The sequence below is a fragment of the Rhamphochromis sp. 'chilingali' genome (assembly GCF_963969265.1).
Source record: "Rhamphochromis sp. 'chilingali' genome assembly, chromosome: 4".
Lineage (NCBI taxonomy): Eukaryota > Metazoa > Chordata > Actinopteri > Cichliformes > Cichlidae > Rhamphochromis > Rhamphochromis sp. 'chilingali'.
This window is the reverse complement of record NC_137948.1, coordinates 29,362,457-29,389,486: the sequence shown is the minus strand read 5'-3', so window position 1 is coordinate 29,389,486 and position 27,030 is coordinate 29,362,457. Positions and strand designations below refer to the sequence as shown.

At 40.8% G+C, this 27,030-nt stretch overlaps 2 protein-coding genes across 20 annotated transcripts in view; both read right to left on the bottom strand.

Moving 5' to 3' along the window:
- Positions 1-274: 274 nt before the first annotated feature.
- LOC308395350 (PDZ and LIM domain protein 3-like) lies at positions 275-14,309 on the bottom strand. Of its 2 annotated transcripts, none has more exons than XM_080880159.1 (7): positions 11,680-14,309; positions 5,552-5,703; positions 5,043-5,127; positions 4,759-4,946; positions 2,952-3,079; positions 2,239-2,350; positions 275-746 (listed from the first exon to the last, which is right to left on the bottom strand). In XM_080880159.1, exons 1-7 carry the CDS (start codon positions 11,770-11,772, stop codon positions 557-559), a joined length of 948 nt encoding a protein of 315 aa, XP_080736285.1. In that variant the 5' UTR covers positions 11,773-14,309; the 3' UTR covers positions 275-556. The 2 variants fall into 2 exon arrangements, with proteins under 2 accessions (XP_080736285.1, XP_080736286.1); XM_080880160.1 differs by lacking the exon at positions 11,680-14,309 and adding an exon at positions 8,404-9,152.
- A 1,708-nt stretch (positions 14,310-16,017) lies between these two features.
- Positions 16,018-27,030, bottom strand: part of sorbs2a (sorbin and SH3 domain containing 2a) — a 55,411-nt gene continuing 44,398 nt past the window's right edge. For 2 of the 18 annotated variants that reach the window (XM_080880144.1, XM_080880141.1), the window contains 11 exons: positions 26,706-26,782; positions 26,375-26,472; positions 25,872-25,986; positions 25,633-25,761; positions 24,853-25,047; positions 23,164-24,204; positions 21,909-22,370; positions 21,360-21,443; positions 21,004-21,041; positions 19,653-19,759; positions 16,018-18,282 (listed from right to left, as the gene is read on the bottom strand). In XM_080880144.1, coding sequence (XP_080736270.1) covers positions 18,221-18,282; positions 19,653-19,759; positions 21,004-21,041; positions 21,360-21,443; positions 21,909-22,370; positions 23,164-24,204; positions 24,853-25,047; positions 25,633-25,761; positions 25,872-25,986; positions 26,375-26,472; positions 26,706-26,782 — 2,408 coding nt within the window. In that variant the 3' untranslated portion in view covers positions 16,018-18,220. The remainder of the gene's footprint in view (positions 18,283-19,652; positions 19,760-21,003; positions 21,042-21,359; positions 21,444-21,908; positions 22,371-23,163; positions 24,205-24,852; positions 25,048-25,632; positions 25,762-25,871; positions 25,987-26,374; positions 26,473-26,705; positions 26,783-27,030) is intronic. The other 16 variants (XM_080880138.1, XM_080880143.1, XM_080880128.1 and 13 more) reach the window with 13 other exon arrangements.

Sequence of the window (27,030 nt, the reverse complement as noted above, 5' to 3'; positions counted from 1 at the left end):
AGAGGCCTGGTAATGAACTAATCATTTGATTCAGGTGTGCTCACCCAGTGTGACATCTAAAACCTCGAGGCCTGGAGTCCGACACCTCTTGCTTAAACTATGCATAAACAGAGCTGGATCTGTTAGAGCAGGGGTGGGGAACTCTAGGCCTCGAGGGCCGGTGTCCTGCAGGTTTTAGATGTCACACTGGGCCAACACACCTGAATCAAATGTTTATTTCATTACCAGGCCTCTGGAGAACTTCAAGACATGTTGAGGACGTAATTTAGCCATGTTGTTGTTGTTATTAAGGCTACACATACAGAGACCTTTAACATTATGAGCAGAGGCCTTTATTGGAAAGACAGATTGTGGTTTCGCTGGACTCTCTAAGCAACCAGGTGTTTACATTATTGCCTAGAAAATACATCATATCAGTAAGAGTGAAGAGTGTATTCTTACTGAAATATTATTACACACAGCACCAAAGTGCAGACGAACACATGAACACATATGTAAGGAATAGAAGGGCTTCCTAGATTTTATGTGTCTGTGCTCATATAAGGGAGGCAGGGTTCTATACAGAGGGAAATGTTGTGACGAGGTCGTGTCCCTCCGCTGGTCTCATTCTGGCACGAGCGTGGATCTCACAGTACAGCTGTCCCTCCACAAAGAAATAGCCCTTCTGTTTCAGGTTGACATCACAGTCAGAGCACACAAAGCAACCAGGGTGACGATATTTGTCCCGAGCTTTCACCACTGTCCCACTGAAGCATCAAAAACAAACTGATGTCAGGAGCACAGAATATACGGCACTTAAAAAGTGGTACAGCTTCACGATAAAGCATAGAACCCAGTTACTGCTGTGCTAACTGTTTATAGGTTAGAAACACTGGTAGATGTACTCTAAACAGGCTCCAAGTGTAAAGACAATAGATGGACACAAACCCAAATAACTGGAACACTTGTTTTCCTGCAGTGCAACCTCAATGCGACTTGTGTTTTTGCAACCAGAAAAGTCGCCCTCTGCTGCCCATCTAAAAACACACAGGTTTAACAGACTTCTCTTTCCCCCAGTCCCAGAAGCTTTTGATAATGTATTGAGTTTCAAAATGTAAGACATTTGTGTTTCTAGCTGACATTCAGTGGCCACTTTATTAGGTACACCTTGCTCGTACAGAATTGGATCCCTTTTTTCCTTCAGAACTGTCTGAATTCTCTTTGGTACAGATTCAACAAGGTTTTGGAAGCATTTCTCAGAGGTTTCGGTCCATCAGACAGGTGCTGCACATCTATATTAGCAATCTCTGATGATGGTGGAGGCCATATGAGTGCAGTGAACTTACTGACACATTCAAGAATTCAGTTTTTGATGGTTTGGCTGTGCGATTTAAATGACGCTGAGCCAGTACTGGTGGGCTGAAAGTGTGCCAAGAATACATCCCCCATACCAGGAGCCTGAACTGTTTGTACAAGGAAGGATGGATCCATTAATTGCATGTTTATAACAAATTCTGATCCTGCCATCCAAATGTTGAAGCAGAAATTGAGACTCGGGCCAGGCATCATTTCTCCAATCTCCTGTGGTCCAGTTTTGCTGAGCCCATGTAAACTGCAGCTTTAGTTTCCTGTTCTTAGCTAATAGAAGTGGTACCCGGTGTGGTCCTCTGCTGCTCCAATCCATCTGCTTCAAGGTTCGACGTGTTGCACGGTCACGTATGCTATTCTGCATAACTTGGTTGCACTGAGTTACTGTTGCCTTCGTATTAGCTTAAAGCAGTCTGGCCGTTCTTCTCTGACCTTTGACGTCAACGAGGAATTTTCACAGAGAGAACTGCCGCTCGCTCGATATTTTCTCTTTTTTAGACCATTCTCCGTAATCCCTAGAGGTGGTTGTGAGGGGAAAAATCCCAGTATGTCAGCAGTTTCTGAACTACTGAGACCAGCCTGTTTGGCACCAACAACCATGCCTCATTCAGAGTCACTTAACTTTCCTTTCGTCCCCATTCTGATGCTCAGTTTTCACTTCAGCACTGTGTTACTGCCACTCAGTGCATTATTAGGCTGATTAGATTTTTGCATTAACAATGAGGTGAACAGGTGTACCTAATGAGGTAGCAGGTGAGCGCATATAATTTATGCAGTTTCTGCGATCTTCAAACTATGCTAGAGCCTCTGGGTGTACTGCGCTGAACTGTGCTGTTTCTGCATAGATGGTCTTAATGTAAATCGCAGATGAGTCGTTCTATTTTTACTCACACAATCCCATTCCCACACTTGTCACAGACAGGCAGTTTCTGCAGGTTTCCTGTGGGCGTAGTTGGTTTGGTTGTGGGCGCTTTTACTGTCCTGGTCACAATGGGGCGAGTGCCTGATCACATTAGAAAGAAACCACTCAACACAAAAACCCTGCGTGATCATAACACACACATGAAAAGAAAAACCACGAGACTCGTGGAAAAGTGCTTTTGTATTAATAATACTCCAAAAATAAGGAGAATGACACACACTGTGGAGCTTTAATAGGGTGTGATATGAGACATTGTCACAGTATTGCATAAATGATCTACTTACTTTCAGTCCTTTTTGTCCAAGTAAATCACAGTGTAATTTATTGAAAATGTATTAATGCCACAGGTAAGTCATCAACATGTAATTTCAGCTATGACTTTAAGCCAAAGGGTTTTTAGATCAATCCCTGAGCCCTTCTTCCAACCAGGGTTGAAAAAGATATGAAACCTTCAAATTTGTTCTTTATTTTTCTTACAGGGGGAAAGCTGAAAAAAAAAGGTTTAAAACGGCAACTTTATGTGAAAAAACAGCATCTCGTGAACTGAAAAGTGTTTGATGACAAAACTACTGCCTGTCAGTGTCACTACAACCAGGTGAAGACTGAAAAAGTGGGAAGAATTATGAATGATTTATGAATTGATTTTTTGAGGAAGAGATGCATAATTTAGGAGAGAGCTCACCATCACTGTCAATAAATTCCTGGAGGGCTTTGAAGGAGCCAGACTGCCGAGGCTCCTGGGGATCCTCCTGGTCTTTCTGTAACATCCGGTAAACGTCAGAATCCTCAATGCTGGTTAGAGCTCTGGGACTGAGCAGTGCATCGAGACACACACAGAAAAACCCCATCAAATTCTACTAACTGCAATACAGGAGTTTTCTTATAATTCTGACAAAAAAAACCCAATGAAAGTTTCACCCATCACGCTTTAAAGTTGGTGTCTAGTGTGTGCAACAAATGTGCGTAACCAGGTGACGATCACGCAGCATGATGGGTCAGCCTTACAAGGAGAAAATGGATGCGAGACAAAAATAATCACACGGATTTGATTAACGTACAATTTGAGCTGTAATTTAACCATAATTATGGTTTAATAAACAATGATCCCTTCCAGTGTACTGATAATGTGCTGCAGTGCTCGTCTAAATCAGTGCAGAAGTAATGCATGAGTGAGTGGCTTTGGTCGGATGTGACCTATTCAGAAGTTGTGGTTGAGCCACAAAGAGATTCTTTCCTATATTCCCTAAGACACCGTACATCAAACAAGCTAATGGAATCCATATGACTGCATGGGAAGGCTGAAGGCTAACATGCTGTAGCACATCTGTGTGACTCACTGGACGGGTGATTCTGGAGGGGAGTTATGTAAAACGGGCAAAAACAATTGGTGCAATAGTAGCTCTGTAGGATCTACAGTGGTTATTATTCATTCCTGTTGTTGTATTGCTGGATCCTTATCACTCAAATAAAGAGAGTTGCCATAAGAGAGGCTCCAGAGGAAAGTAATTAGTTAATCAGTTATTTGGTTAAATATTCTTAGGTCAGCTCAGTTATTTTCAACCATAAACACACACACGCACAATCTTAAAAGCTTCCCACATACTTAATAGAAGAGTAAACAGCTATTTGCTGTGTATAATTACAACGATGCAATGATGTCCTTCGCAGAGGAAGAAGGCCTTTGTAAAGTGAGACTAAAAGCCACAAGGCAAAAACTACTCCAGAGAATCAGTATGTGTACTCATTTCATTTAAGCTCATGTAAGAATTTCCACTTATGTTTGCTGTGGCAAAGTAGACACACAGGGCAAGTGACGCAGAACAGCTTTACATTAGTTGGTTAAGTGGAGTATATAATGTGTACAAAAGTATTGTGAAAGTATTGTGCACCTGTTGGGCTTTGGATTCAGGTGCTTTCAACCACAGGTGTATAAAATAAAGCACCAATAAAGAATCAGTTGTACTAAAGAGCTCGCTGAATTCAAGCATAGTAGTGTAATAAGATGCCAGCTATGCACTTGCAACAATTTAGTACATGGAATTTCTTCCAAAATTAAGTGTAAGTGATATCATTGCAAAGTGGGAGCATTTAGTAACCCTAACTGCAAAGTGGCAGACCCCAAAGTTACAGAGCAGGGTTGCCAAGTGCTGAGGTAGTGCATAAAAGTCACCAATGCTCTGCTCACTCAATAGCTGCAGACCTCCAAATCTCCTTGTACATTAACATCAAGCACTGAAACTGTGCGCTGGGAGCTTCATTGCATAAGTTTCCTGTTGATGTAATGTGTTGGTGGCACAGTGTGGCATGCTGTCGTGCTAACATTTTTCTGTGTGTGTGAACCATTAGGCTTTACACTTACGCACCTTTATATTTCTAAACATACCAACACAATGACTGATGGAAAAGTATTTCTAAGCAACAGGTTTTTAGCACTTAGTTTGTGTAATGTGGTGCTTTTAGACAAACTAATGATTATTTGCACTGATCACCTCTCAGGCTTGTGCTGGACCAAGCCTCGGATCTGGCCCTCCATAGCATCCTGGATGTTGCCACTGGAGTAGAGGCCTATAGGCGTGTTGTAGGATGTGCTGACTACCTGGCGCTTGTCATCAATGTTCGCTGCTGCCACAAATGGCTGAGCTCTTCTATTGTGAGCTGTGCCAATTGGTTTATATTCCTGGTAGGAGAAGAAGGAAGCAAGGACACTACTGAAGCAGTAACAAGATACAAAGATTTAAGGCATCATAGCTACTAAACATACAGTCTCACAGACCTGCTGCTCTGCTTCCAGGTTTATTTTAAATGGGTGAGCTCTCCCGTCCTCCATGGCACGTGGAGTCCACAGTCTTGATTCGTTTCTGGAATTTAAAGGCAGATCCTGGTCAGAAGTTCACCACGATGAACTGACTGTTAAATGCCTGTTTTTGAAGCTTGTGCGCACATGTGAGCCTAATCCTGGCACATAAAACATCTAAACTGACCTTAGATTTATGTCTTTCCTTAAGTACCACAGGCTACATATTTCTTCCACATTTTTTCCCACAGCTTTTTTTGTAGTAGCAGTGGATATTATTATTAAAATTAAGGGGTCAACACACAAAATAATTGCAGTAACAATCTGTATTACAGAATGTGGATACATTAGTCATGGATTTATACCTTTATAGTAAAGCGAACACCTGTGAAATAGCTAACACCAAAAAATCCAACTTCAAATTTAACTTGAATCAAAAGCTGAATGATCCAAAAAAAGGTTTGTGAGCATGTGTATACTCCCGCAACCTTTCAATGGTGAGACAGAGCTGATGAGTGGATTCCTTTATCTTGTTCTGAGCTTCACAATGCAGCATGTTTGTTGCTGGGACTCCCTCAATAGCCAGGATGACATCACCAGGGCACAGGTTGGCAGCAGATGCCTTACTGCCAGGAGTGATCTGGATGGGAGTCAACAAACAAGGCGAGCATCATAGACAAGTGGATAACAAAAAAAAAGGAAAAACAAATATCCATCCATTCTCTTCAGCTTGTCCTTATCAGGGTCGTGGGGTTGCTGTAGCCTATTCCAGCTGGCATAGGGTGAGAGGCAGGGTACTCCATGGACAGGTCGGCAATTTGCCACAGGGTTCACACAGTGACAGATCACCAATTAACCTAACCCCACTGACTGCATGTCTCTGGACTGTGGCGAGAAGTCAGAGTACACGGAGAGAACCCATTCAGTTCACTGAAGGTTAGCCCAAATCCTCACCCTTCCACCACCGTGCTTGACTGTTGGTACAAAGTGTTTGTGCTGCTATGCTGTGTTTGGTTTTTACTGAAAGTAGCACTTAGCCTTTGTAGAGATAAGAGGCTTTCTCCTAGTAACTCTTCCAAATAAGCCATACAGGACTTTTCTATACGTACTGCCATGAACTTCAATATTTGCTGTCCCAACTAAGGCCTGTAGAGTCTAGGATGTAGTTGTTGGTAATTTTAGTGTTTCTCTGAAGATGCATGGCCCAACCTTGGGGCAAGATTACTCCTGTGAGGATTAGCAGCTGCCTTAAATGTTTTTGACTTGTAAATAACGTTTCCCTGTAGAATGATGGACTTTAGAAATTGCCTTATAACCCTCTCCGGATTGATTGGCACCTGAATGCTCCAGGCAAGCAAACTCCCAAAATTTGCTGATGATCAGTTAATCTGGTGAATTTGATCAGTAGCTCATGGCTGCTACTTATCCTCTTAAGCAATACAGGTGTACTTCACAGACACAGTTCATCTGAGGGTGTATTTATCCAATTGTAAGTCCAGATAAATTTTAAACTGGGTGTGCTTTCATTTTACTGTGGCGGTCAGTAATAATGCAAACAGCTCCATGTAGGACAAAGGATACTTTAACAAGCATATTCTATGGCCTGTTTCAGTTCCTAGACAGTGTTCCCTGGGAACACTGAATGGGGGATCTTTAAGAAACACAACAAGTTTTTCACCAAGCAACTATTTCTGAAAATTATGGGAGTTACACACTTTACTAAGACACACCATTCATTAGCTAATTCCTAATTAGTCTGTCCAACGTCCAACTTTTAATTTCAGCAGCAGCTGTCTTCATTTGCTTTTCGTCCTACGATTTAACTAAATTTTCATATCAGTTTATTCCTCTCAGTTTCAGTGACAAACAAAAACATGCCCTCGACGAATTCAGGGATGTACGGCTGTAGCTGGTGGGGTCATGGGAAAAGTTTGGGACCAGAAGACCAAGTTATGCAGCGGAAAAGGTTGAAGCAGCCTGAATTAGTATCATTATCAATAGAGGGAGTGGAAAATGAGCACGATATTTACGTCTGTATTAAAACTATTTCCTGTTTGTTGTATCATAGTTTGCTAACAATCATAACAAAGTGTTCTTTTCTCAAAAACAGAAAACTTGGCATGTTTGAGCATTTAAATCCAGCTTCAATAGAGTCCAAATGCAGTTCTTTTCAACAACACCTTACACGAACGAGCAAATACATAATATGCTTAAACTTATACATGCTTACACACAAAGACTTGAGTAAAAAAATAAAACAAAACCCCAACATATTCCGGTGATCTCATTTCTACGTTATGGTCAAGATTCTTACATGGATTGAAGCTTTAGCTTTATTAAACAGAAACTCTGCCCTTGACTTGGATTCCCTCTGTACATTGCCTTTATACAGTCCAGTACGTCCAGATGTTGCAGTGCTGTGAAAAGTCTGTTCTCCATCACTGGCACGTCATCTTTTAATACAGTACTCAGGGGCTGGGCCCCTTGTTTCTGTTCCCCTGCTTGGATCAAAGCTTTATAACCTCCCCCCCACACACACACACAAATTCAAAACACAATTCAGACCATTGATGAGCTAAATCTATAAATTCAGCAGCTCGTGCACTCTCCACAGTAGCTGCTAACAGAGAGACGTTGCTCTGGTTGGTATGCATGTGTGTAAACTCTCCTGTCATGGAGCCAAAGTAAACACCGAGTGACAGCGTCCAGATGGTAATATGTATTCTGATGGTCAGGAAGTGACTGGAAAAAAGAGCAAGAACTGCCAGAAAGCCACCAGGGTCACAGCTCACCTCTCCCGAGGCAACATCAAACAGTACCCAAAATGTCCACTTGCGCCACACAGGGCACGACCTGTGCTCAGTCATATTGCATTACTGGACATTGCAGACTGAGCTACACTGAGATGTTACGGTGAAACTTAAATTAGGTCATCTGCCTATAAATAACAGCGGATAAAAGTGGTGAGGGGATGTCTCATGCTTCCAAAAGAGGGAGCGGTAATTTACAGTGGAGCATTTGTTTGAGAGCGCTGTCAGACTTTGTCTCGCTGCTCTCATGTCTGGATCGAGTAGGTACACAGCCATGCTTTTATTTTTTTCTTTAATTACATTCTTTTGCTTCCTCGGAGTTCAGCTGTCATGTCAAACGTTTGTCTTTGTTTAAATTACAACCACCTGCCTGCCTTTTCTTTCTGCTTTTCTCCCGTCCTGCCTCTCTCTTCTCTTTTTACCTCCCTTGCTTGCTCTAAAACTATTTTCTTAAGAGTCCGGGATAAAATAGGGGATGCAAGTAGCAAGACTGGGAATGTGACAGGTTGAAGCTCGTTGTGAAGGAGTACCTCAGCCTTCTTGTCAGCTGCAATCTTCTTTTTTTTTTTTCTGCCTGTTTGGACCGCTGGACTCTGATAAGCATATACAGTTGTAGTCTTAAAAATTAAGCCAAAGTAATGACATCATGGGAGTAGTTCTCTCACAGAGATCCTGCAGAGACACGTAATGCATGTTAGGCAATTGAATCCATGTGCTTTACACCCCTCATGGAGACATCACACAGAGATGCAGATCTTCATGGGTAAATCTAGAGCGGCGCCCACTTTACAGCCCCTGTGTGCTGAAGAAAAAGATGATTATCACTTGTGTTTACTTTCACCAGCTGGGAACACCAACGGCTCATGAAGGGGAGGATGTTCCTAACCAAAAATGGCATTGAACGGAGCGAGTCGAATCACTTGTGCTCTCAAATAAATCTTGTGGGTTCACTGAAGTAGCAGCTTTTTAATCTGCCCTGTAGCCATTTTTTTTAATCATAGTTTGTTTTGGGGTTTGGTTTTTTTAACAGTTGTCTCTGTTACAAATGCATTTGAGGATACAGCTTCTCATATTACTGATCTCATTTCGTTTCCGCTTCCCCTCTCTCTTCAATCTCAGCCTTCTTTCATCACTGTGCTCATACAGGCCTCTGAGTGTCCACTAACACAACAGGTGTGAGTTTACTGGAAAGAGCTGGTGGTTTGTGAGCTAAAATTGCTTTTGGTCAGTATTTCCTGAGGTCCCTCTCTAAATATAGATTCACATAACCCCATCATACATAACAGGATTACTGATCTCCATCTCTGGCTGACTCTGGGGATTCAGCCCACAGGCAAGTTGTAACACAGATGGAGAAAGCAGTGCTCATCGTCAAAATCCTAACTTTTGTATTTTGCAGTGATCAAAACAGTTATTTGGAGCAGTAGCCAATATAAATGTCTGTTAACTGTGTGCATCCTTTGAAATTCTTATGTGTTTATTAGGTTTGTGGAGTCTGAATTATTAAAAAGCTAAAAAAAAAAGTTTTGATTTTGACCAATATGGAACAAAAACGCTAAAACTTCCAACTACAAGGGACGATGTAATCTCATTTAGAAATAATCCTCATCAAAGTAACAGAGACTGGTTTTCTTACTCACAGGCTATGCTCAAAAAATATTGGATCACCTACATGTTACACCCCATGAACGTCTGCAGTTGTGCAGTTCGCAGAGCATCTCCTAAGCACCACGTTCATCCCCGCTCAGCAACTTACGTGGCTGGCATTGCTGTGTTTCCTAAATGCTTCCACTTTGGAATAATGCTTAAAGTTGAAGACTTTAAAGTAGTCACCGTATTATGATCAAATTCATTGAGCTGAGCATGGCTGGACACTTTATTTTATAACATCTGAAGTTACACTAAAAGCTGACAGGAAGTCACCATTTTACAGAGACTACAACAAAAATGACAGATTTTTCACCCATAAGGAATAAGTTCACATCCCGTTTAGGACATCTGTTGAGACTTTGCTTTTGACGGTATGATTAGGTTAGATTTTGGCAGCAAAAGTTAGCTAGCTCTAAAAAAACAAAATAGTTAATATAATCCTTTTTAAAATATAAATTACATACTGGAAAGCAATTTCTACCATCTACATCTAATGGCTTCTGTTTTAGATGTTGGAGGGTTTTATTGAAGTTTATTGAACTACTTGGTACTGTTAAAAATTTTGCTAGTGTGTGAAAGAGTGGCAGCGAGGTTTCCTGCCCAAGCATTAGTAAGCTAGGTGCTACACCACTTTTCTGAAGTTGTAGATATGATTCCATAAATGAATGAAAAAACATTTTATGATAGCTTTGACTGGCGCTTCAGAATAACAGTCTAAGTTTGCTGGTGGCAAAAACAAGCTTTTACATTCACACAGATCTTTGCTAAGTGGGATTAGCGTGCTTGACGGTCGTTGGTTTCTTGCTCTATTTTAGAAAGTACAAACATTTTGGTCAAAAATTATTTAGGTCAAAAAACATTTAGGTCCCCCAAATTAGAAGATATAAATAGGTTTGAAAATTACCTGAATTTTCCTTTAAAAATGAGACAATAGGAGCCACTGGTTAGCATAGCCTAGCTTAGCGTTCTGAAGCGAAACAGATAGTTGGACTCTCTAAGTTTACCTGCACTCCCAAAACTTACTTATTAGAATGCTATTTGCACTCTCACACACGCAAACCACAAAAACAATAATATAAAATTTATACAATTAGACTAGAGCCTGGTGACTTAAGGACAGCAACATAAAGAGTCAGTGAGGTTTGAGATATAAAAGACTATCTGTTATCATATTTGTACTAAACTAACAACAACACCCAGTCACTTATCTACAGTATTTATCTTCTTATCCAGCTTTGGCCTACAAAATACATGAACATATTTAACATATTTTCAGAAACAGAGAATGTGAACTGTACCATTTAATTTGTGCTAAATTTACAACATCATTATTGGTATCTGTGAGGATTCCCTTGTTAGTACTTCGTGTCAACAGGAAATACCTAATTTCTTCCAGGAAATTATCGTTTTCATCACCGATGACCCCATACAGATAAGAGTTTCTCCATTTTCTTATCTTCCAAGTCCACCTACAGTCAGTCATTCACATGTCCAAATGACTTAATCTAGTTGGAATTTTTTTTTTGTATTTGCGAGTTATTTTTGTTTCTTCTCTCATCTTTTATCTCTCTCTGTGCTGTTGAGGATGACGAGCTGCCTGATGCTGTAAGCTGATCCAAAGTTGGTGTACTTTCTTCTCAACAGCTGCACTGTTCTAACAGACATTTCATAATGCTGCGCTCATCACTCCAGCGTCGGCACTGTCTGTTCGTCCTGTAACGTGAGGAGGTTCACACAGGTTTGTCCAAACATTTGTTTAGATCATCGGCTTTAAGTTGGTGATTATTCACACAGGCAGCGGGATTAGAGTATGATTTTGGAAATATTTTCCATGCTTCAAAATTTACTCAATGAGACATCCGTGTTTGTGTGTGTATTCGTGTGCGTGTGTGCACATATGTTGGATAACAATGCAAGCTGCTATTTGTATCTAAGCCTCTTGCATTTACTGCGGCACAGGTGCAAGCTTCATACCACACCAGAATGTTTCTAGAATGAATCGTCTGGAAGCACAATGTTTACCCTCAAGCTATTTGAAAAATGCACTGGGAAAAGAAAAAAATGATTTAAAGAACTACTTAAAAAACTGGCAAACTGATATCACTTTGCTTCTGTTCTTATAATGCAGACATTATGCCACTCACTCACTCACTCACCCTGGAGATGGTCAGGGGCTGGTTGAAGTCCTTTCCTCCTGTCAGACGAAAGCCCCAGGGGGCCGGCCCATCCAGCACCACGTTAAGTGGCATGACCCTTTAAAGTCTCCCTGCTGTTTTGACAGCAGCACAGACAGTAAACTGCACACTGTGGGGATCACAGTTAAAGAGCAGTGGAATATCAAAGTGATGGAGATTTTGAACCAAGTGAGGGGGTCAGGGGGAGGAGGATGGACAGCTCCCGCCCCGTGAGTGAGGTAATTGGTCAGATTTTAGGAACTGACTCTCAAGTCTGTACTAATTCTGTTTGAGCGTGTCTCGTTGCTTCTTTTACAGTACTATTCCTCCTCTCCGAATAGAAGCCAGTGTTTGTCATGATGATGAGGTAAAACCAAAGCATTGCTTGTTTTACTCATAACCACTTCTGGCTCAGTCACTGCTTACCTAAATGAACTCGTGTCCACACACAGACTGAAGATGTAAACCAGCTTCTGTCAGAAGCCAGCCCCCACTAATGCTTCTCATCCCTGGGCAGCTCGAGGTCTGGCTGGCCTCCTCTTGCTCTGGTTGATGGGTCTTGCTGCTCCTGCCCTTATTTGGTCTGAAGGCAAAGCTTCTCTCTGAGGCCTTGGAGGTCTCACAGGCACATTCCAGTCACTATTGATTTGGAAGGGACCCAGGACTCTCACTCCTAGCCGAGCTTGATAACAATCCAGCTCTGACTTGAAGTTTTTTTTATTTTTTTATTGTGTTTACAGCAGAAACCGGGCTTTGTCTACTCTATTAAACTGAGCCATTTTTCATGTCTTTAAAGACTTCTTCTAGGCCAAAATCTGAATTCGCTCTTTGTGATCTCAGGAATTTATTTTTCAGCCAATACAGAATTTTCTTTGCTCCCCTTTCATATCTGTGTAGTACTATTAATAAGTTAAAATAAAAAATAAATAAAAACATCAAATGGTCCATGCCTGTGAGTAAGGCATACTAATCTGTGTCAACAGTGATAGCCATTTAGCCTGAACAGGGAGCGGCTTCATCATGTAAATGTGCCATTATGAATCCACACCACAAACTCCGCCTTCGGCCTTGAAAACCCTTTCCCACTTGCAGTATTTCAGCGTGGATCAGATTCATGGTTTGTTTCTGTGGTTGCCATGACATGGAATCACTTGTGTTTCCACATTTCTTTCTCTCTGGACAGAATTAACAGGCCGTAACAGTAAGAGTACAGATTTAGGCATCCATTCTCTGTAACACCAAAACCATATTTAGCACACGTGTAGCGTTCAAGTACATAAGCATATAGGCATTATATGAACTTTATGTTTACCTTGCTTTACCTGAGGAATGGAACAGTTATATATGTCATGCAAGTTTAATGCAACATAGATCAGGACTGCTCTACTGGTTCAATGTGTGATGAAGCTTCAAAATCCACCAATAGCAACACAGTAACTCTGTAACTTCTGTCGGTGCTGTGCTTTTTTGGAAATCGAATTTCCCAGAGGAACCCAACTGAGGGATTAATAAAGTTCTATCTAATCTAATCTAATCTAGCGCTGTTGAACGTGACTGAAACCAGGACTCTGCTTGTTTGCAGACCCACTGAAAGAGCTCTCCTTATTTATCCTTTATTTATTCTTGTTTTCAAGTCTGCCTAGAGGAGCCGTGCATATGGTGGATTGTAGCCAGAGTGTCGTGACAAACTGCAGGGCACACGTTCCCCTCCTGATGGTGAAATTTACATCGCTTGGACTGAAGCGGACCTTCCACACTCACAGACACCAACTGCTGTTTCTTTGCTTCTTCGCAAAGAATTTGTGACCTTTTGCAAAAGTTTTGTTTGTAAGAAGAAAGAAATGTCCTTGTAGCTGAGAGCCAAAATACTGAGATGGTTTACTTGAACATGCAGCTGCCTTCTTATTGGCACACGACCGCCTTTTACTGCAGATTGGTTTCCTCTACTGGCTCCAAAAGAGAGTCAATCTCTGTCAACTCCTGTATTAAAAGATTGCCTCTGGGGTTGGGGATTCAGTTCAGTGATTTTACGTCACCTGAAGCAGAGATGGGCAGTAACGCGTTACTGTAATCCGATTACTTTTTTCAAGAAACGAGTAAATTAAGGGATTACTATTGCAAAAACGGTAATTAGATTACCGTTACTTTCCCGTAGGAACGCTGCGTTACTGCGTTACTAAAACAGTGATTTTTTGCGAGAATGTCTCATGACAGTGACATAAGCGAGTGCGCCTTTAGTGACAACAGCTGTGTGCAGATCAACAATGGATCACATATCGATTGTGGGAGAGAGTATGAGCGTGTAGCGTTTAAAGCGTGGAAGTACTGACCTTACTTTGAGTTTGATTCCATAAAAAGTGACAAAAACATTAGCGTCCGTTGTGCGTGGGAAGAAAACTTCTTTTTACAGCGAAAAAACCCCAAAACTTCCAAGCAAGCACCGAGTAGCTACGACGTAATGGGAAACTCACAGAGAAACTCGCGGATTCTTCCACTGACCGCGGCACACCTGCACCAGGGTAAACCTCCGCCTACCGCAGTCCTGCTTTACAGGTGAAAATAGAGCAACAGGACCGCTGGTCTTTGACTTTATTTATTTTCTGCTGTGTTTTACTTGCATCTATTTGAAAGACTGAGTGTAAACACAAAAAATATTTTATTTTATGTGCTGGAATGTGCAGAAAATAGGTTTAAATTAGTGATGGGCAGATGAAGCCCCATGAAGCACTGGAGCTTTTCATCCAATTGGTTCACCCCAACGCGAAGCTTCATGAAGCTTCATTTGCTCTAGCAGGACACCTACTGGACGTAAAAATAATAGCTGGCATGAATTTGAAGAGTGTGGCATTTTGCACACAGCCTGTAAATGTCAACAACAAAAGGAGTGTGTAAAACATGTATATTGTAGTGATGGCAGTATACTGTGTATATTTATGCTGGCAGTATGGAAAATGATTATTTGCGGCAAAGTTCGAACCGCTTCATGAACCAGTCACGTGGTACAGCCGGGCAGCGAGGCTTCGGACGTCATCATTTTCAGCTCCTCCCATAAATGAAGCAAGCCTCGATACGCGCTTCGCGGAAACGCCCCCTCCATTACTCGACACACGCTCCGAAGCCTCGATACGTCCCATCACTAGTTTAAATGTTAAACTAATTTATTCAAGTCAGAGAATGGTGCATATAATTTAATTTTTGCTTGATGCATAAAGTTAAAAGATTAAAACTGATAAAACAAGTTTTAAAAAGAGACTTTTCCATTTGATTACATTTTGTATGATGGATTATGTAGAAAAAGTAGAATTGGGCTGAAAGATCTATCGCTTTATCACCTATTCAGGTTGTAAATCGTGTTTTTAAAAAGTAACTAAGTAATTAATTACTTTTGAAAATAAGTAATCAGTAAAGTAACGGGATTACTTTTTTGAGGAAGTAATAAGTAATTAGTTACTGATTACTTTTTTCAAGTAACTTGACCAACACTGACCTGAAGTCAACTGGACTGAAATGGATGTTTGAATTCTTTTTGTGGCACTGACACCACAAACACTTGCCTGGTTGCAGGGAATGGAATTACGTGCCCTGCTTTGAGTTCCAGTCTACAAAATTTGTGTTTTTAGTCAGCTAGCACTAATTAGTAGGTACTCGTGTCCATCTAAATTATATGTCCTACCTTAGCTAGGGCAGGCAACAATAAAATAATTCAAGTCTGAGAGGGAGCGACCCGCCTCCAGCTACTCTGGGCTCTGTTTTCTGGTTTAAAAAACAAAAGAAAAAGCATCCGACACAAGATTTCTCCAACCACAGGGCTTTTCACCGGTTATACATTGGTAGTTTCCAGTAGTCGTGTATACGTTGTAGCAGTTTACTGTCACCAGGGGGCGGTGTCCATGACAATCGGTCTGTTGGTCCTTTAGCTTAGCGTCTACTGAGAATAGGGCTGAAGTAATAATAGACAAAGACCTTCTTAGTAGTGAAGTGAAACCAAGTGTTAAAAACGGTTTAAACGGTTGTTCTCTGCAGGTGCTTCCTTTGCTTTTCGTGCTGCTCTTTTGATGTTTTACGTTTTAATGAAGGGGGAAAAACCCTTCATGCTGAATTCTGACGTTACTCGCTTTCGTATTCCAGCCCACATTTCTATCAATCAGCTTTCAACCTATGCTTAATGTGAGCACCTAAGAACATCTGTGTAGGTTGTATACCCAGAACTTTTCACTCTGTTCAGTCCAATACCGATGCAAACCGCTTTGCAGTTTTTAAATTCTGCTTGACGTCAAAAGTGAACATTAATTCACGCGTGTGTCCTGTGACCTTCTGGTAGGAGAGGATTTATGCCAGGGATTTCTAGATTTCTGCCTATGGCACCTGAGATTTTCATTTCAGGTGGATGACATAATCTTTTTCTGTTGAGCTGAAAGAAAAAAAATTGTTGGAATATTTGATCTACCAGCTGGATTTTATTAGCAATACAGCCCCTTAAAATCATCCAACAAGTCCTACAAGAAATACTCAGGTCCAAGAGTGTGCATTGAGTTCAATAATAACATGAATAACATAAGATTTACACCTTCATACACGTATAAACATATCAGCAATCAAATTCATCTCCTTGCTTCGAATTTGTTCTTACGCTCGTATCAAAGGCAGGCAGAGGGCCTAACGTTTAAACACTGAACACTTTGTATGTTCTCTGCACACTTTCATACACTTTCTAAACTACATATGCATAAATTATTCTTTTTGTTTTTGCATCACAGGTTTACATATACATGGCTATTAAATTAGTGAGCTGGATTTAAGGCAGCGATCACCAACTCTACTCGGTCTACCTACAGTAAATTCACTTTAAATACCCCACCAACGTAAAAACGACGAACTGGAGCAAAGAAAATCCTACGAGCCCGGCTACACGAGACGTTCTCAGAAGAATGCGGGTTAGCACCACTGATGATGCGAAATGGAAAGAAAGAGGAAACCAAACGTGATGGTGGATGAGAAAAAGCCGACTTTATAAAGCAAGTGGATGTTGGCCATTTTACAGCTCACATACAAAAACAAAAAAGGCTTACAAAAACACGACACGCTCACACTCGCACACAGTGAACTCACGCCGGCTGAAATGGTGAATGACAGAGAGTGACGTGAAGGACAGTGAATGATAAAATATTTTAAGGTGCTTTTACATCGTTTTGTTGTCAGTGTCCATTCTTTGTGAAGAAAACAAAACAGAGATCAGTTACTGAGAACGACACGCTAAGATGGAAATTGCCAATCATTTCACAACAGTACAAACATGAGTAATGACACACTACCCACTCACTCTGACAACAGCTATAAAAGATCCAACAGCAGTTCTGTGATTTCCAAAGGTTTTCAAAATTCCCGTCCTGTATCTGACTTAAATAAATTCATCATAAAACAACAGTAAGTTCTTTTTAGCCCATTAACCATTGTGTTTTTGTTTTTCTGTAATCACTCAGAACCTGGACTTTGAATAATGATGACCATAAAATAACAATCATTCAAATGTAAGTTAGGTACTGTTAAAATATGCTTAAAAAAAATCCCAAAAAAAACAATGTGGTGCTCCGTTCTTTCTAAAAATCATCGTATAACACAGTGAGACCAGCCTTCGTCTTCTAATAAATATAATACCTAAAAAAGGTCAGTAACCTTTCTGCATACACTTTCAACACACTCCTCTCCCCCGAAGCCAGGCGCAGTCAAAATGACCTCTGCTGTGTAAAATCTGAAGTGAGGTTAAAAAAAGAAACCAAAGAGATTGTTTGTGATCAAGTTCAGTAAAAGTGCTTCAATTCTAACGTGAAAATAACTGAACAGCAACAACGTGTTTACTAATCTGGAGCTAAGTCTGTGATAGTGTTTTTCTTCACGTCTGCAGTATTTAAACTTATTGTTCATTTTATTAAATAATATCCCCCAAAGTAAAACAAAAAAACATTTGCTGAACCATCCTTTTACCTGGCATGATGATGCAACACGTTGGCTCCTAATTTGCCAAAACACATCTGGCCTCTGACACAATACTGCTTTCCTTTAACACTCTCTGCACTAAATCTTTGTGGAGACATCTGTAAATAAACACTGAAGTTAACTATAAGTGATTTAAATTTTGAGTTACTGGAGAAAAAAAAGGTATTCTTGGTGATCTTAATGTCCTTAAACAACTGAAAAAGAAAGGAAAGCATCACTGCAGATATACTTCCGTTATTGTCAAAAGTCAAAGGTCACTGGGTGCAGCACAAATCTTCGGTTCTCCATAATAGAAAAATAAGGGTAAAAAGATAAGTTTAAAAAATGCATTATTACTTTATAGAAGTCTTCCATTAAAGATGGCTAGTTAGAGCTAAGTATTTTGTCTGTGTGAAGCTGACAAGCCACACACATACACGCAAACACAAACGTGTGCTGCAGGTCTTTGTTGATGTCCTGCGGGTGCTGTGCTGAGGAGGGCGACGAACGGGTCATAGAAAGGGGCGGGGTCAGCGGGAGTTTGGAATCATTATAGCTGCTTCACGTAGTTTCCTGGGAAGGTTCCAAACAACTTGCTCCTTCGAGAGGTCCCTTCACAAACACAGAACAATGAAAGGAAACTGTCAGGGCTGAAACACGACTATGGCACAAATGTCAGCTGTAGTCTAGAAATCTGCCAACTGTGGAACTACACCAAGATTTAAGCAAGTTTCATTTTTGAAAAACAAAGAAATGACACTTAATCTGTGCTCAGCTGTGAGGGATATGGTTGTTTTGTCTTCTCCCACAGTCAGTGCTGAAGCCACACTGACATCTAGTGGTGTGTCTAGTTTTTCTACATTTTTATGCTTTAGTTTTCCTCTATTTTTTAGAAGGTTTTAGGTCGTGTTTGTCTTTACACCCTGACTTTAGACATTAAATTAAGGAGGGGGTCCAAAGTTGGTGTTCTCAAATCACATTAATTTCATGGTCCATTCGGTCCATTGTAACTGACTAAACCTTTAACTCATACATTAGTAATGGTTAAAAAGCTAGAAACCAGCACAAACACAACAGGAAAAAATAACAAACAAAAGCACAAAATGCACTGTATAAAGTGTAAAAGTTCCTTGAGGTAAATTCTGTGATTTTTGTGAGTATCTATAAAATTATATCGATTTTTTTGATATATACAGTGGTGGACAGAGTTATCAAATTCCTAATTTAACTGAAAGTAGTTCAGCACTTTATTGGAGTCATTATCAAGTTAAACATTGACTGTATTTATTTTCTGCATTCTTCCTGCTTATTCAGTCAGTGCGCTCATTTCTGCTTCATTTATTATGACAATTATCGACGTCTTGCTGGTACTTCCTTAATTCTTTGTGCCACAGATTGAACAAAGTGCTGTGGAAACATTCCTCAGAGATTCCAATCCACATTGGCACAATGACATCAACAACCTGCATGCTGCAGCAGAAATCATTTTTTCAATCTTCTGATGTCCAATTTTTCTGAGCCCATGTAAATGGTAGCATCGGTTTCCTGTTTTTAGTTCACAGGAGTGGGTCCCTGTATGGTCTTCTGCTGCTCTTTGTATTCAGAGATGCTCTTCTGCATAACTTGATTATAATGAGTGGTTATTTTAGTTACTGCTGACCTCCTATTAGTTGGAAACAGTCTGGCCATTTTCTATTTTTCAGGCTGTTCTGCAGAGATGGTTATTTGGGAAAATCCTGTACATTTTCATCAGGTCCTCCTGATCATTACTACATGCCTAAATTCATTGAGATGCTGCCATGTGACTGGATGATTGGATTTTATACATTTATAGAAGAGGCAGGCAAGTGTAACAATATAATTCTACTACTTTATACACTTATATAGTGATAAACTCACTTTTAGTTCATCATGTGTTTGGCTCAATGCATTTTGTATTTCTATCTCTATTACTTTTGTTGGCTGATGTCTGTTCATCTTACCAACAAACCAGCCATCATCGCACTTCTCCATCACATCAACGACGTCTCCCTCCCGCAGCTCCAGCTCATCCTCATTGCGAGGCATGTAGTTGTACAGCGCCTGGTACCTGGGTTGGAAAAGATTTGATTTTTATTCTTTGGCAAGTATTTCTTCACTATTAAGCAGAGATGGGCAGTAACGCGTAATCTGATTACTTTTTTCAAGTAACGAGTAAAGTAAGGGATTACTATTGCAAAAACGGTAATTAGATTACAGTTACTTTCCCGTAGGAACGCTGCGTTACTAAAACCGTGATTTTTTGCGAGACTGTCTCACGACAGTGACGGACGCGAGTGCGCCGTTAGTGACAACAGCTGTGTGCAGATCAACAATGGATCGTATATCGATTGTGGGAGAGAGTATGAGCGTGCAGCGTTTAAAGCGTGGAAGTACTGACCTTACTTTGAGTTTGATTCCATAAAAAGTGACAAAAACATTAGCGTCCATCGTGCGTGGGAAGAAAAATTCTTTTTACAGCGAAAAAAACCCCAAAACTTCCAAGCAAGCACCGAGTAGCTACGACGTAATGGGAAACTCACAGAGAAACTCGCGGATTCTTCAACTGACCGCGGCACACCTGCACCAGGGTAAACCTCTGCCTAACCCACTCCTGCTTTACAGGTGAAAATAGAGCAACAGGACCGCTGAGTCTTTGACTTTATTTATTTCCTGCTGTGTTTTACTTGCATCTATTTGAAAGAGTGAGTGTAAACACAAATTATTTTTTATTTTATGTGCTGGAATGTGTCAAAAATAGGTTTAAATGTTAAACTAATTCAAGTCAGAGAATGTTGCATATAATTAAATTTTTGCTTGATGCATAAAGTTAAAAGATTAAAACTGATAAAACAAGTTTAAAAAAGAGACTTTTCCATTTGATTACATTTTGTATGATGGATTATGTAGAAAAAGTAGAATTGGGCTGAAAGATCTATCGCTTTATCACCTATTCAGGTTGTAAATCGGGTTTTTAAAAAGTAACTAAGTAACTAAGTAATTAATTACTTTTGAAAATAAGTAATCAGTAAAGTAACGGGATTACTTTTTTGTCGAAGTAATCAGTAATTAGTTACTGATTACTTTTTTCAAGTAACTTGACCAACACTGCAGTTAAGTACAGCTAATTTAAACTGGATGGGTGCAGTTGTTTTGATTACAGTTAATGCCACCCACACACACACACACACACACACACACACACACACACACACACACACACACACACACACACACACACACACGCACGCCTTTTAAAGCACAGAGAAAGATGTTAATAGCAATTCAAAAAAAAATTAAAATCATACTACTTACGGGTCTCCTCCACCGTGGAGTGCATCTTGTACTGACCGCTGAGTTTTAGAGACAAAGAGAGAAACACAAATGATTAACACAAATTTGTGTTTTGCCATTTGTGGAGCTTTTGTTTAGTGTTTGAGGAGAAAAGATTTTAGCAAGTTTTTTTGCTCTAAGATACTTTTGATTTTTATCTTCTCACAAAGTGAAATTATAAATCATCATATGACAAAAGAACAAAAAGAAATGAACCAAAAAAAGCATACTGTAGCACGTTATCAGTCATGAATGATATGGTTATTCCCAACATCTCCCTCCTGCACAGAGACAGGAGTGCACTATGAGCATGGTTGAATGAAGACATGCCCCCCTACCCTTCGACCTCTAACGGGTGACAGATAGGACCTCCGGGACAAGATGGGGCTACGAGGGGGTTTACCACCAACAATTGGATCCTGCTTAACAGGCAGAAAGACCAGAAGCAACACACCTATAATCTTTAACAGTAACCAACAGCAACCTCGACTCTGAGCTCTGCACACAGACAGAGAGTCTAAAGACATGCTGTAAAACATCATCAACATGCTGATGCCAATAAAAAGCCTCCTAATCACAACACAGTACAGTTACAGCTCACAACTCTATTAACAGTTATTCAAGCATGTATTCTGCTGCCTCTAAAATCATCAGCTGGGTACTTACATGTTAATATAATGAGAATTAGTGCCTGAAACTAACAGTACTGCTTGCATTGCATCTATAAATCTGATTATAAATTGTAATTAATCTTTGATATATATAACCAATCAGTTACTTCTCAATTCAGTTCACGTCTTAGTAGTTAGAGAAATACACTATTATGAGAGTTCTTATCATCCTCATCACCACAAATCAACGGCATACTCGTTACATGCCAGCTTTACCTTCACCTTAGGCGACCTACGTCCTTGATGTGGTACAGTTGGGGCAGTGGGGGGACAGCGCTGAGTGGAGGGTGGAGGGGCAATGTTAGCGGGAGGAAGGGGAAAATTTGGCTCTGAGATGGGACATGTCGTGACCGGACTAGAAAGAAAAGGAGAGCTTGAGGGGTGAGAGACAGACCGCTGAGAGGGATCGTCTGGAGGGAAGTGGAGGGGAGGTGGTGAGACAGATGGAGAAATTGGAGGCAGCAGTGACGTTGTGAGCTGAGGAAGGGACGGAGGACGAGGGGAGGCATGGTCACAGGAAGGGACGATACTACGATTGTGCTGCTGTTGTGTGTGGGAGAAAGAGGATGAAGGGCAAGCAGAGGAAAAAGAAGTGGAAAGCAGGGAGGTCACAGGGGGTGGTGTGGAGGGGGAGGAGCGACCATTGTGGGGAAACTGAGTAGATGGAGACACTTCAGCCTACGGGGTAAAGACACACATGTGAATACTCAAGTGTAATCACGGGATGAGCTGCTCTGTTTGTGATTTACTAAACCCCAGACGGGACATGGAGGAAAGTATAATATTAATATATATATATATATATAAAAAAAACAATCTTGTGATAAGTATCCTAATTAACAAAAATATATCCACTAGTTTCCACTGAGTATGAGATGTTTCCAAAAAATCTTGTGATCAGTGTTGAATGGAAATAAGAACACAAGTCTATAATGCGCCCTAGACTAGACTAGATAACAATAATAAAAATAATGTATTATTTTTTAAATCAGATGCCAAAGATAACACAATTTTTAAAAAAACTGGAAAGAGAACTCAAGTGCCTCTTGAACACTAAATACACCCCCCCCCACCCCCCCAAAAAAAACAAACAAACAAACAAACAAAAAAAAAAACAACCCTGGGTGTACTGCACCTACAGGAGCTGCTCGGCCATGGAAACCAATGCCAAGAAGCTCCTGGTGAACAGTTTCTATGCTGATGTTAATGCCAGAAGAGGTTTGGAGCTCTGCAGTTAATGAGTCAGCATAGTGCTAGCGACTTATACGCACTATGCGCCTCAGCATTTTGCAGTCGCGCAGCAGGAGATGGGAGAAAACAAAACAAAACATAAAAAAAGGACGATGGGACACACTTGCTAATTTTGGCAGGGAATGACATCATACAGTATATTAACTTAATTCCTCAATGTCCCTTCTAAGGCCCTATAGCATTTCCAAACTCAACAGATGTAGTGCACACCATGCTGTACCTGTGGGCTGTGCATCTGATTTAAAACTCTAACATCCTGCTCTTTCTCACTTCTAGCTTCATCGTCTTCTTCAATGAACAACTCAGTGTATTCCTTTGCTTGTACTGACGGTGGTCTATGTGAGTCAAAACGTTGCCCATTCACATTTTTTGACTGCTCTCCCCACGAAACACATAGGGGCTCCATTGTTACAGGCTTGTGAAGCTGCACTGCTAACTGAAAGCTGCCTGTTGAGTTGCTTGCAGGAGTGACCGCTGGGGGCTTTACGTCCGACTGATGGGATTCTTCCGCTTTTAATGGGAAGAGCCTGCTTTGGGACGTTTTGGTCAGCTTAGCTGCTGAAGAATCTACTGGAGATGATCTCAAAACATCACCATCATCTGTGCTGCTGGAACCATCCAAAAACATGCACAACAGCTCATCATAAGGGTCTTTGACTTGCAGTTTAGTGTCCGGGGTTTCCCTGCTTTTGTTTACTCGTACTGTGGATTTGTGCTCTTGTGCAGGAGGTGTGGCTGATTTTATCGGCTCTGATAAAACCTCAGGCGTAGTAATTCCTAAGTTTGAGTCTTCCTCAGTGATATGCAGTCCTCTGCCACAGTTATATTGAAATGAAGAGTCAGGCAGTGGAGAGGTTAATGAGAAATGGGGGTCTGGAGGAGGAGGAGTAGGGGGGGAGATGGGTGAGACAGCTGTGGTGTGACCTAAACTGAGGTTTGCGTCTTTAAAAGTGGGCGTTCTGGAAAATTCTTTGCAGGCTGTGGTTGCTAGGGATGACAAGGTGAAACTTTTTTGTGGCTGTGCAGATGAGAGTGCTTTGGGCTCTTGAGCCTTTAGGAGAGATGCAAGGTCAGAGGGGAGAGGAGGCGGTGTGGGCGGCAGAGGGGTGTTCGTGAGGGAGCGAGCTTGAGTGGATGCTGACGGCTCCACTGTGAGGGACAGCCACTCGGTGGTGATGGCTTGCAGGTCAAGGCTTCTCAAAGAGGGGTGAGGGGAGGGGGGTTTGTGGGTGGTGGGTGGTGGAGGTGGATGATAGAAAGGCTCCATGAAAATAAAGCAAAAAAAGAAGGAACAGTGGGTGATTTATGAAACTAGAACAGAGACGTGCTGTGTGTTTTTATGTACGTTTTGACTCTTCAAGGTAGAACAGAAGACTTACTATAGTTAAAGTATTCACTAATTACTAGACTACCGTTACACCAGAGGGAAGTTTTGGATCTTTATTTTCTTTTTATTTGGGGTGCAAGTTGATAACCAACAGCTTTTTTTTAAGATGAAGAAATACCCCCCAAAATCACATCTTAATGAATTTATGAAGCCCCTGAAAGAGATGCATTATTTACATTATTGCACTGTCGTACAGTCAAGTAAAGTTTATTTATAGAGCGCATTTGAAAATAAACAGTGTCCTCTGTAATAAACTTTGACTATACATACATCCCATACAACTGTGAGGAAAACTGCATAAAACAGGAAATAAAGAGACCATCACACAAACACGTGATTTTAAACAGTAACAATGTAATTTAACAATAATTAGGCTCTGATTACTTATAACTTTGATAAAATAAATAATAAAAGCCAAGTTCAAGTATAACTTAATCAATATCTTCAAGGCACAAATCTGATCTGAAGTTGCTCTATTGTTTTTTGTGGCTTGACGAGTAAGCAGGCTCTAGACTCTCTTACCTTGACGGGTGTGGAGCTTGGTGTCCTGTTGCTGGGGTAACCATGTGGATCTATGTGATGGGCGGAGCTTTTGGATGGAGATCGCTTGACAAGGTCAACGTAGGACACAGGAAAGATCCCCTGTTTGGTTGTGTCTGGGATTTTCCCCTCATACCAATTCTGATCCACCTGCCTTATCACAATCACTCTCTCACCCTGCACACATCAGACACACCAACAACACACAAACAAGGCACTTAGCTGCAAATCAGGAACGGTGGAATGAACAGGACCCCACAGCAGGTCCTCTCACACTTACTTAAACCACAATGTGGCTTTTTTCCCCATGTCATTTTACATCATTTTGTCCCACTCTTCTTAACGGCGTTGCTTCAGTTCTTTGTCATCAATTTATGCGCATATCATTATGCACTTTCTTGCTTTTGACTCAATCATTGTAACACATCGATTCTTTTCTTTTTCAGCCTTTATGTTATAAATTTGCTGCTGTGCTTGAGATCATTGTCCTGTTGCATGGCTCAGTTTTGGCCTAGCTTTAGGCCTCAAATCTGATATGAATAGAGGAATTTATACAATATGTCTGCTTTATCAAACTGCATTTGATTAGAAGTTCCTTCCTATGGAACAGAGAATACCGGGAATTTAGTTCTTCAGAGGACTGCATTTTTTTTTACTACAATTTAGTAACATCTTTACCTTTAGATATAACTGCAAAAGCCAGCACTTCAAATATTTAAATCAATGACAAAAACATTATAAACATGCTTTAAGTTGAAATACCTTTCTCAGTGACAACTCCACGTTAGTATCAGCGTTAAAGTTGTAGCGGGCCACTGCCTCTCCAATCTCTCTGACATGTGCTGGAGGAGGAGGACGGATTGGCTGCTGCTTCTCTGAAGACGGCATCTTCTGTAAATGTGTGAAAAATGGTGTAAACCTGTATGCGTGTCATGTTGGAGGAGATGCATATTCAAATACAACCAAGCCATATTCAGACCAGAAATCAGCAGCCGACTTACCTCTACATATGCTATAGGGAATATTCCCACTCGCCCACGGTGTTCTCCTTCATACCAGTTGTTATCTATCTGCCTGATGATGTTCACTGCATCACCCTTTTTAAATGTCAGCTCCCTGTAACACAGTTTTATGAGTGAAGGGCCTCTGCATGCATCTTTCATCCACTGCATGGACATAACATAGCAGCTGAACAAGACACGGTGACTTCTGCAGCACGAGCATCGGTGACAAAATGTCAGCCAGGAAAGCAAAATAATATAAGTAATAAGAGCAAAATAATAAGAGACAGCAATGCAGAAAGCAGCTTTATTCATGCATACATCTAAAAGAAAAAAAACCCCCATCAGATTATGGTGGTAAGGTGTTATACTGGTATACATGAAAGCAATATTACAACTACAAAATGTAAATAAAGGACATTGAGTTTGCTGACGTGCAGTTAGATGTCTGCGTTCTTAGACTCGGCTCTCTCACACGTGCACTCTAAGCTTGTTGTACTCACTTGCTCGTTTGTGCCTTAAAATCATAAATGGCTCTTGCAGGTTGTTTCTGATGGAGGAGAGAGAACAGAATAAGTTGTGTCATCTGTTTATGGGAGACCTAAAAGAGTGGAGTGAGAGAAAGAAAGCCCACAAGCATTACCAGGTATATGAAACACGTATGTAACATAATTATTTTGAATTTTTAAGAATAAATATAAATATCAATGTGCTACAGAACTGGGAAATTAAAGACAAAGACGTTACCCTTTTGAGCACATTGATTACATGTTATTTGAGAGAAATGCACCGTGTATAAATGTGTTAAGTGCACCACCAGTTCCAATGTTGTACCTCTCTGTCAGGAGTGGGTCTTCTGTTCTGGGGTGTGTGGCGTCCATCCAGTGTGGAACTCCTGGAGATGTCCTGGTCTGTGATTAGCAGAGACACATGAAAAGGTTCACAGGAGTTACTAAGCGAACATGCCACATCACCTACCATACAAAGTGTGATCTGGGAAACAGTGATGATGCCACTCAAACAGGTAAATGAGGGAATGGAAGCTTGGGTCATAAACAGGTGTGTTTTATTTGTTTTTCATTGGAGAAAACAAGGTGATTGGACAACAGCACAAATAGACACATGCGATGCTACAAAATACCCGGAAAACAAAATGAAA